Source organism: Camarhynchus parvulus, chromosome 15 (assembly GCF_901933205.1).
Source record: "Camarhynchus parvulus chromosome 15, STF_HiC, whole genome shotgun sequence".
In the NCBI taxonomy this organism is placed as follows: domain Eukaryota; kingdom Metazoa; phylum Chordata; class Aves; order Passeriformes; family Thraupidae; genus Camarhynchus; species Camarhynchus parvulus.
Window position 1 is genome coordinate 6,423,947 of NC_044585.1, and position 10,996 is coordinate 6,434,942.

Sequence of the window (10,996 nt, forward strand, 5' to 3'; positions counted from 1 at the left end):
CATTCAGCAGCCTGGCCTCAGTGTTGAGAAGTGCAGAGCCCCATTGAGGCCTGTGCCAGGGCAGTGGCAGGGGACGATGAGGAAGGAGCCCTGGGGTGGGGTTTTAGTGCAGTCTGTGTGTCCAGGAGCTGAGAAGGGGCCCCCTGGAGAGGCCTGGTGAGATGTGATATCCAAGCACTCTCCCGTTGTTGGTTCCCCAGTGGAAAACCAGGCACACTGCGACTTCGTGAAGCTGCGGAACATGCTGATCCGGACACACATGCACGACCTGAAGGACGTCACTTGTGATGTCCACTACGAGAACTACCGAGCTCAGTGCATCCAGCAAATGACCAGGTGGGTCCCCACCTCTGGTGGGAGGGGTCTGCCACCCTCTGTGGAGCTGGGGTTGCTCTCACAACAGCCCGTTGGTCAGGAGGCTGTGGATCTGCTGGGGACTTGCTGGGCTGCAGCCTTCAGGAATGGCACTGGGAACTAAAATAGCAAATCCAAGCATGTTTCCCACAGCCTGAACCCAAGGCAGGAATGCTTCTGAGAATCCACATTCCTGACTGGGGATTCCTCATGCAGATATAAAGAAATAGGGATGGAGATTCTTTTGAAGAGCTGTTTCTAGCAGTGGATGAAATACATCCAGCCAAATAAAATGGGATAAACCATCTCTCTGGTGAGGCATAGCTGTGTGCATTGCTGAACAGAAATGCATTCTGTGATCTGCAGTTATGTCTAAATAATAGCATGACCCTGGGGATGCTGCTCTTTCTCAGACAACAGGGCTCAGGCAGTTAGTAAGACAACACATCCTCAAAGATTTCTCAGCATTGTCTTCCCTTTGCATTGGTGCTCTGTGGTTTTAGTCAGAATGATCAGAAAACAGAAGAGAGAACACTCACAGGCTTCTCATTTGAGACCTCTACTTTTCCTTCTCCCTTCCATGACTGATTTACTGGTGAAAAAATTTGTGTTGAAGTAGATCTGGGCTCCTCTGTTGTGAAGCATTCCCTTCACTTCCTGCCAGCCCTGGCTGGGTAGCTCTGTGCTGCCACGTTGCAGAGCAGAATGGCTGTGCTTCAGCAAGGAGCAGTCCTGCATGTGTGCCAACGTGCAGGTTGGCACATTCCCCTGACACACAGTGTATCCCTGTACTTTTGCATAGCAGACAAGCCTGTTTTTTTCAGCAGCAAGTATATGGAGTCCCAAAATAACTATGCTAAATGCTAGAGCTGGGTGAACAGTGTCACAGCTGCTATTTAGTTAGGCTGTGTGTCTATTAAAAGAAGAGCACAGTGAAAAAGTCGCTATGCCTAGAGAAAGCTTCAGTTTGGTACTGATGAGTTCCTTGCCAGTGAACAAGTTTCATAAAACCAGCACAGGGCCAGTTCTAGGGAGTTGTTTTGGTAGGAAATCCTAAGCTCCAAGGCTGGAATTGTATCAATAATGAGCCAATGGTGACTCCAAGTGGTGAACACGTGCAAGTGGCATCATGAAGTTCCAATTTCAGCCCAGACTTCTTTGGTTACTACCACTCCCTCCTCATGTACTGAGAGCTCGGGTCTTTTGAAAGAAAACCCTCTCCTTCCTGTGTCCCCTGCGTGCAGTCACGGGCACCCCAGCCTTCAGAGCAACGCTGCTGTGCTGTGCCTGTCTCATGCCTCCCACCTGCTGAACAGGAGGTCTCATTCTCCATCCAAGTGCATGCCACAGCTCTGGACTGCATTGCCCTATGGCCCCTCCACTTGGTTGGGTGTGTGATGCTGCATTGCTGGTGGCTCTGCCATGGGGAGTGACAGTCTTTGTGTGGTGACACCAAAGCCAGCCATCCTGGACCACGAGTGACTGCTCTTCCCCCCTCTCTTCTTTTCTCTAGCAAGCTGACTCAGGACAACAGGATAGAAAGCCCCATTCCTATCCTGCCTCTCCCAACACCAGACACAGAGACAGAGAAGCTGATTAAGATGAAGGATGAGGAGGTGAGTACCATTTGTGCCTGTGCCTCCTGGATGTTGGAGCTGGAATCCCAGGAGTTTCCCCCTGTGGGCTCCTGGGGTGGAGGACAGAGTTGAAAGCTGTGGTTTCCTCTGTCAGGGAAACACAGCTCCCTTCCACCCCAGACATGGTGCCTCTGTGCTCAGGCAGGAGTTAACACCCCCTGAGGGATCCCCTTGTCAGCTCCAAGGGCTGCCACGTGTGGATCCTCTGGCCCCTTTCTGACTCTCTCTCTTCTGTCTCCTGCAGTTACGGCGGATGCAAGAGATGCTGCAGAAGATGCAGCAGCAGATGCAGGATCAGTGAGAGGCAGGTACCTGGAGGGCAGAGGGGATCCCCCAGTGACCATCTGAGACCTGGCAAGAGCTGTGAACATTTAGAAAAGGTTTCCTGTTGTATAGAGACTTGTGGGCAAGAGCTGCACCCGCACCCTCTAATTTATTAGCAGCAGTGCTGGCTTTTTGACCAGCTGGATTGTGGAGGAGGCTGTTCACTTAACAGTTTACTGATGTGTATTTCTTTTTTAGTAATTATTCTTTTGTTTCTTTTTTTTCCTTTTTTTTTAAAGAAACTAGCCTGGGACGTCTCTAAGGCATCCTAAAAAATAAGAAAAGAAAAAGATCCCTCTTTCCTACGTACTAATCTCTTGTTTGGGAATGCTCTGCTATTTAAAGTCCTGGTTTCTCTGGTGTACAAACTTAAAGTATCTGTGTCACTGCACGTAGGTGTTTACTCCCAACGGACGTGCTGTGCCCCTGTCCCTGTTGCCCTTGTCTGGGGCCAGCACAAGCATTGTAAAGCAGCCATCCCCTCCTGTGAGTTTGACCTGTGCTGCTTGGGCTTCTCAGCCTGGGGACAGTGCTGGCCCAGAGAACTGGGGCTGGGGGTTTCCTCTGTGCACTGACCTGCTCAGGAGTCCTGATGATTGCCTGGTATCCTGTCCAGGTTTTTATGGATTTTTTGTTTAGTTGGTTGGTTTTATTCTTCCTATCAAGAAAACTCCAGGATGTTTGCACTGAACAGCAAGAGACTGAGTGCCTCGAGGCTGGTTACCAGAAAACTGTTCTCAGTTACATCTTTCTGGCAGAGAGGTTGAGTTGTTGACTATTGCCTGCAAGGAGGTGATGGAAGTGAGCACTTTTCCTGCCATGGTTTCCTCCCACAGCAAGCTGGAGGCATTGGTAGAGGAGCCCTAAGGCCCTGCAGTAGCTGGGTGAGGGTGTTTCATGGTTTACTCTGGTCATCACTTGCAGTGTGTTTTCAGTGTCTGCTCTGAAAAGCACTGTGGCATCCAGAGCGCTTGCCAAGACTGCTTTGGAGGGGATAGAAACCCTAGGGCTGAAATCCAACCCAAAATGCAGACCTGTCCCCTATACCCAGGCTTTGCAGTCCCATGAGCACATTGCTGCCTCCAAGCTTCTCCTGGGGAAAGGGGCAGTTGTTGTAGGCTTGTATCAGAGATCTGCAGGCAGTCTGTGTGGGCAGGTGTTGGGTCAGCCTGGCAGGTGCAGGACTGTCACTGAGTGGGGCTGAGCACAGCCCAGCAGGCTTGGCTCTTGCTCCTCTGCATTTCCCCTGGGCACTCAACCCTTCTCCCCCTCCTTATTCCTTGGCTCTTCCTGCCCTAGTGCTGGGAAGGCTGGTGGGTCTGCTGGGCAGAGATAAAAGCACTCTTTGGGCAGCAGCTCCTGTCCTGTTCTTGCTTCCTGCAGTATTTTTAACTCGAGTCCAGCCAGAGCCGAGCCCTGGAGTGTGATGTGCCTGACAGGGCAGGGCTTGCCAGCAACACTGCCATGCTCACAGGAGTCAGGGCTGTTGGAGGGAGAGACTTGGCTCTTCCCTCTGACTCCAGGGAGTGCAGCCATGGGCTGGGCCCTTCTGCTCCTTGCCTGGCTCCTCTGCCCCCTTTCCCCTTTTGTATCTGTTCCTCCATCTCTGGATCTCCCCAGTAGATCTCCCTGGGTAGGAAGCTCAGTGTTGGCCAGGAATAGCCAGGCCCTAGGTTCTGTTCCTACACACTGCATTTGTCTGAATCCTCCCTGGGGATTTAGAGCCCTGTCAGAGTTTGTCCAGGCGGTGAGTACATTGGCTGGTTCCAGTTATTCACTGTACAGAGACTCTGCTTAGCCAGTGCATGGGCTGTAGGGGCAGGGGAGAGATCCTGGCACCATGTGGAAGGACAAAATAAGGATGGAAGCCCTTTGACAGAACTGTGCAAGCTGAGCAAGAGCAGTGTTCAACAATGTTCAGGGTTTTTTTTCATGCTCCCTTATTTTGGGCTCATAAGTGGCAGTGGCATCCTAGGAGGGCAGAAGAATTCAGCTTGACTTCAGTAACATGAAGGACTGAGGCACCTGAGAGGAAGTGTAACCTTTCTTTGCATGATGTGCTTACTTGAGCAGTGGAGTGGCCTGAAACAGGAGCTTCCTCCAGGTTTTCCAAAAAGGTGGACAGCTGAGTTCTTGGCTTTGTCTGTGCTGACATAAAAGGAAACATCTTGAAGTACCTCTCCCCTCTTTTCTTACACTAATCTTGGTGAGGAGGATGTTCTGTTGCAAATGAGCCCTGTCTACCTGGAGATTTTCCTCCTTCAAACAGATTCATTCCTAGAAGATAAAGGAGAGCTTTGCCCTTTAGCATGGACATGGAGCAGCTGACACCTTTGATGCTGGGCTGTGCACAGAGGTGCTCTGTGCTGGTGAAAGCACAGGGTTCACTGCTCACAGGCAGGGCTGCTGAGGGTGGATCTGCCCATCCCTCCACGTGGGAAATCTCCATCAGCTCAGTGCCTCCTGCATCAGGTCAAAGGTCACAAGCCTGTCCTCCACAGAGAGCTGAAGCCTTTGGCTACCAGCTGGCAAAGATGGTTCAAGTTGCATTTAGGAAAAGCCACACAGGAGTGAGGCACCAGAGATGGCTCCCACAGAGGGGTGGTGATATCTGAAATCATGTCTCTGTAGGATGTTCCCTGGCCTGAGTGCCAGAATTTAGGGACTGCTTGGAAAGGGATTAGAGACTGATTTTTGGGGACATCAGGGGGTCAGATTCTGGCCTGGAAGGTGGAATCTGTTTATTTAAGGAGTGTGTTGTACTGTGGCATCAATTCTCACAGTAAGTGGAGAAGGGACTCCTGAACACAGGGAGCTTATGTGGCTCTGGCAGTGAGAAGTGTGGATAGGAAAGTAATTTAACACCTCCCCTCATGCAACCCTCCACAGCCTCACATACAATCCCTGCACCCCCTGGCACATTCCCATGCCTCTGCCAAGCTTTGCCCTGCTGAGTGAGTGGCTGCAGGGATGGTGTCCCACCCACAGCTATCCCAGGCTGCAGCTGGGGCTGTTGGTACATCTTGGCCCCTGTGCCTGACAGGATGGATCCATGGCATGAACTCCTCGTGTGCCACTGCTGTGCTGGTCCTGCCTGTGCAGTCCTTGCTGCCTCCTTGCATGCCTCCCCTCCCAGGAGGGGCTCCCACTCGTGCTCTGCAATGGCATTCCCTGCTCTTCCTCACAAAATCTGCTGTGCTTCAATGCTGGCTTGCTCCTGCCATGCACCTTCCTCACCCCCTGCTCCATTCCTAGGCTCTGTTTCCTGTCCATCTGTTGGGTTATTATAATTATATATTTTTTTGTAAATTTCTGTTTGAACATTTTGTCATTGTGAACAAAGAAAATGAAACCTTTTAAACATATCCATTTTATTAAATGATTATTGTTATTATTATTAATGTTTACTACCTGAATTGATCAGTGAAATAAATACATTCAAAAATCCAACCTCTTTCTGTTTAATTTTCAGCCCCCTTGAGCAGCATTGGTGATGCATTATGGGCAAGGGAAAGCAAAACTGACCCTGTTTCTCCTTTTATCTAATTCAGTCAGAGCAGGTTTCAGGCAGGTTTCCTGCAGGGGGTTTCTGGCTTGTTTATTGCAGAAGCTAGCAAGATGATCTTGAAGGTTCTTCTACATCCAAGCTTCCCCTAGGAGTGGTATCTAAATCATCAATGGTCAGCTGGGCAAGATCCAGTCCCAGGAAATCCAGTTTATAAGTAGCCAGGAGATCATTGCCAAGCCCATGCTGCATGCAGAGCCACAATGGGTCTGGCTCTAGATCAGCTCCATGCCACACCTGGCCTGAACACCTGCCTGTGAATAAACACAGCACTGAACACATGAGATGAGGTAAGTTTGCTGAACAAACTTACCCTGCTGTAGTTGAGCTGCTCCCAAGTGGAAAGCAGACTGCAGGAAAAACTAGGTTAGTTTGTTAGCCTAAGATATCTTTCCCACTCTGCCTGGCCACCACAGTGAAACAACTGGAATTATCTGCTCCAATTTTGTAGAAATTTCAAGTTTGTTTTCTTCAGAGCATAAAAAATTTCCCTTGGTTAGGGCCACATTCTGCAATTTTTTGCACCCTCAATTCTCTTAACATGAGCACATTCAGGGCATTCAGCATTTCTGGTCTCTAGGATGTCCACAGTACAATGTAACAGAGTTGGGTTCAACGGGGCAACAGTTCCATAATGTGATTCTGGTGGCCTTAGGGTAAGGAGTGCAGTGTGTGCCTGTCAGGCTGATGGCAGAGAAGTGTCTGTGAAGATGCAATGGCCATGAGAAGATGTGATTCTGCCTGAACGTAGTTTTGATCCTTGGACTTACCTGTTGAAGTATTTGTGTAATGCAACTTCTAAATAAAGCATGTGGTCAGTCTTTCTTAGTAACTGTACTTGTCAAGGGCTGTGGGCCATTTAAAGAGTCTTTCTCTGGAATGATGTATGGATTGGCAGACCATGTCTATGAGCAGATCTTTCAATAATAAGTACTAGATTTGTGTCACTGCATCAAGGGAAACCTGAGGGTCAGCACCCAGAAAGTTCTAGGTGTTGCCACTCTGCCAAGTTTTCCTGATGAGATGGGAAACCAAAGGTCCCAGTGCTGAGGGAGTATGGTACAAAGCAGTAACATCACCTTCCAGTCTGAAGTGCATTTTGAGTTACTGTGCTGTTGAGGCCCAGAATCACAGTTACCACCCAGCAAACGTGTTCTTGTGAGCAGTGTCAGCTCCCCTTTCTTGGAAGACTTGCTCAGTGAAGCCTCAGCTTCCGGTGACATGCAGCAGACTTGCAGGAAGGCCTCATGTGGGAGGTGTCCCTGGGATGAGGCTGACCCTTATCTTGCCAGCCAGCTGCAAGGGGATTATCTGGGAACAGAGCTCTGCACACACATTGCACTGGCTGGGCTGCCTCGAGACCTTTCTCTTGTGTTGTAAAGCCAGCAAGAAAACAAGGATTGAACTACTCTGGTAAGTCAATAATGCTACCTTCTACTCTTTTTAAAAATTTTATTTAATTGATTGACAATTACAATTTGTCAAGCACAGAAAAATGCTGCCTTGTTGCAGGTATGTGTAGTTGTTCTCCTGGAGAAGTTACAGCAGCTCCTGTTCAGCAGTGGCATGAGACTGTAACATATAAAAAGCTCATTGACCCATGTCTCTGAGCTCAGGTGATTTTTCACCTGTTGGAGCAGTGTCTAGCATGAAAAACTCCACTGGCCTCCATCCTCAGTGGTCAGCACCTTCACTGCAGCCAAAGACTGTTTATCACTTCTTTTCAAGGCTGGAAAGGCTATATTTTACTCATGGTAACAGTAGATTTATTTCTGAATCTCCTCTTGCAGTTGGCATGAACAAAGCTTTGCTTACAGATGTAATCCAGAGCTATGATAAGGCATGAGGAAGTTCATATTCTAGTTTTTGATTCCTTGATATAAATTTTCTTGGCTACCCTGATAATGGACCTCCAGTAAGGCTGAAAACACAAGCAGCTCTGGTACACTTCTGAGGACTAGTGAAAATGTCTTTGATGGCTGCAGCTAAGCCTTCCAGTACCATGTATTCATATCCCTCCTCAAATCCAGGGTTGGAAGACCATGAAAATGCCTTCACCTATACTGAGAGACCAGAATTTGCTCTCTTTTAACTCTGTCCTTTTCAGAGCTCTCGTGTCTCCAGTGGAAGACACCAAATTCACCCAACCTTAGAAGCTCATCCTCCAAACAAAACAACAAAAGGGTGTCAGCCCTAGAGTGCGTGGTGTCTGGTCTCCACCTCATCCAATCTCATCAGGGAAGTGTTTGCAGATGAAAATGAACAGTGGAATTCTCTTGTCCCTCCTTGCCTTCCTCCCACTCGTGACACCCATATGCCCTGTGCCATGCAGGTGCACCACCAGCATTACTGACTGCTCACTGAAAAACCTGACTGTAGAAAACCTGCCCACTGCCTTCCGTCCCTCGGCTGAAATCATCCACCTCGCTTCCAACAGGCTCACCTCTATTCCCAACGGGCTCTTTGACAATCTGAGGAGCCTCCAGGCAGTCTACCTGCAGGGCAACCCTTGGGAATGCACCTGTGACATCCTCTACCTGCGCTCCTGGCTGCAGTGGCAGCAGAACCGGAGCCTGTACAGGGATGTGAGGTGCAGCTCCCCGGAGCACCTGCAGGGCCGCATCATCGCCTACCTGACAGAGGATGAGATCGTCTCCACGTGCCAGCACTGGTACTGCAGCCTGGCTCTGCTCTCTCAGCTCTCCCTCTTCATCCTCCTTATCCTCCAGGCTATCTTGGTTATCCTCATCATTGTCTACCTGCGGAAATTTCGGAGAATGGCGGCTGAAGTCCGGAGCACCACCCGAGAACTAGGCCAGCAGGGAGACCCTTGGGAATCTTCTTAAATAAACCCCTCCAACAATGATTAACATCATGAGACAGAAGACCCTCCTCCCTTTGGGGGACACTGTGCCAACGTCCTGTAGTTTGTGATACCAGAGGGGACAATTTAGTACAGCATCTAATCCTGACTGCAGTCTGAAGCAGGACTTGAACTGATCAGACTTTTGCTGTGTTCCTAAAGAATAAATCTTGTGGTTTTTCAATGCTTTAAATTCTTCAGCATGATCTTGGCTACTTGTCTGAGCTGGAGGTGGTTTGGTAGACTAAGGAAATCATAAACTACAGCAACCAGAACTGACTCAAACAGCTCATAAGGGCTCCAGTGCTCAATCCCTCCCCTCCTACAGTATTCCAGCCATATTTCTCAGGATGCTTCTGGTTGTGCTGGGTCAGGTGAGGACAGAGGTGAGCAGTAAACTGTTCGAGTACTGAGCTAGGACAATGGAGAAATAGTTTCCTTCTGCTACCACAGACAGCATTAAGAGCTTTGGACTAGGGATTTAGTCTTCTCCTGCCTTGGTTTCCCAAGTAAAAGGGAAAGGAACTATCTTCTTTCTTGATGCATTTTTTCCAATGTTCTTCTAGGAGAGGGAGGACATGTCTAGAAGCCCACTCACTTTACCTTATCTGCATTCCTTTTAGTCTACTTTAGTTTTAATACTGACTTAATTGAGTGAAACCGGGGCCCTGAATCTTTATGAGAAATTCATCCTGAAGACAAGAATTGTTTAATTGTGCCTGTATAGCGCCTGGCACAAGAGATCTGGTCTTGAGAGGCTCAGACTACAAACTCCACTGATGTGCCTACTGCTGTTTATGGTGTCCCTTAATTATTTTTGAAATAAAGCAAAATTTAAATAAAATTATGTACGATGATGTAAAGGGCATATTTTTCTATTCAGCACTGGGTATCTTGCATGCTGTTGTGCTCCCTGAGACTGTTCCTAACCCTCAGACTTTGTGCCAAGTAAAACAAATCCTGAGGGCAGGTGGAGAAATTACTGGAGTGCACCATAGGGTTAAACTTTGGCAGCTGCTGGCTTCTACCATGGGCCAGGAGAAACAGAGTTTCTTCCAAAGCCACTTTGTGGCTGCTTGTTTTGTGATGCAGCTGGAATGGGGAGGTGTTTGTGAGGTCGGCAGGCTGTAGGGTGAGCAGCAGGTGAACGACCTGTGCCCTTCAGCCCCCAAACCCAAGTCACGGGGGGTCCATTCCCCACTGAGCTCACACCGAATGCAGCTCGGCCACGAGAAGAGCTCTGCCCAGGGGCTGCTGGCAGCGGTGGGGACGGGACAGCCGGTGGCAGGGGATGGGGCAGGCTGGGGCAGTGACCAAACAGGCGGGGGAAGGTGATGGGACATGGAACAGGTGAGGGCAGTAATGGAGCAGTGACGGGAGGGCAGTGACACAGGGACAGTGACGGGACACGGGGGGCAGTGACCAAACAGGGACAGTGGCGGGACACGGGACAGGGAGGGCAGTGAGGGCAGTGACCAAACAGGGACAATGGAGGGACACAGGGCAGGGAGGGCAGTGACCAAACAGGGACGGTGGGGGGACGCGGGGCAGGGAGGGCAGTGAGGGACCCAGAGCAGTGACCGAGCACCGCCAGGGGGCGCTGCCCCGCGGCCGCCCAGCGCTCCCTGGCGGCCCGCTGGCCGTTGCCCCAGGCTCTGAGGGAGCCCGTGACGGGGGAAGGAGCTGAAGGAGCCGTCTGGGCACTCCGGCGCCGCCTGAGGGGAAGAAGGGAGTTCTGGGGCTTTTCTCTGCCTCAGGCTGCTTCACCTCGGCTCAGCTCAGCCCAGGGGGCCGCGCTAGCCCCAAACGCACCAGGTGTTGCAGTGAAAAGCCGCAGGTGCTCGGGGCAGTGGTGCCGATGGAGCTGAGGCGGGAAGATGGAGGCCTGTGGGTCCCCTCACGGGCAGCGCGAGGGTGGAGTCGATCGTTCCTTATGCTGTGTGTGCCGGGGCCAGCCTGACTGAGGTGAGTAGCATGGGGCTCTGCCTTGGGTGTCTCCTTCTGCCCTTTCCTTGCTGTGTCCCTCCAGCACTAACCCCTGTGGCATTGACCTGACTGGATGTGGCAGCAAGGCACCCAAGGAAATGGGGTCCAACTCAGATTTATTTTTTCTTCCGGGGACTGCACCTCTTGCACCAGTATCCCCTGCAATGTCACTATGAGCACGACCTCCAAGGAGGGACACAGGTCCACCAAGGAGCGTCCTTTGTGGAGAGCTCCAGACTGGTGCTCCATGAGGCCCCATGAGGGGAC

The 10,996-nt window shown here is 50.5% G+C and overlaps 2 protein-coding genes across 6 annotated transcripts in view; both read left to right on the plus strand.

Annotated features, from left to right (window-relative positions):
- SEPTIN5 (septin 5) overlaps nucleotides 1-5,765 on the plus strand; it is a 42,310-nt gene extending 36,545 nt beyond the window's left edge. For all 5 annotated transcript variants that reach the window (XM_030959290.1, XM_030959291.1, XM_030959293.1 and 2 more), the window contains 3 exons: nucleotides 201-336; nucleotides 1,868-1,970; nucleotides 2,236-5,765. In XM_030959290.1, the coding sequence (XP_030815150.1) occupies nucleotides 201-336; nucleotides 1,868-1,970; nucleotides 2,236-2,292 (296 nt within the window). In that variant the 3' untranslated portion in view covers nucleotides 2,293-5,765. The remainder of the gene's footprint in view (nucleotides 1-200; nucleotides 337-1,867; nucleotides 1,971-2,235) is intronic.
- A 1,382-nt stretch (nucleotides 5,766-7,147) lies between these two features.
- GP1BB (glycoprotein Ib platelet subunit beta) lies at nucleotides 7,148-9,587 on the plus strand. Its single transcript, XM_030959111.1, has 2 exons — nucleotides 7,148-7,293; nucleotides 8,213-9,587. The coding sequence occupies exons 1-2, from the start codon at nucleotides 7,148-7,150 to the stop codon at nucleotides 8,724-8,726; spliced, it is 660 nt and encodes a 219-aa protein (XP_030814971.1). The 3' UTR covers nucleotides 8,727-9,587.
- Nucleotides 9,588-10,996: the final 1,409 nt, after the last annotated feature.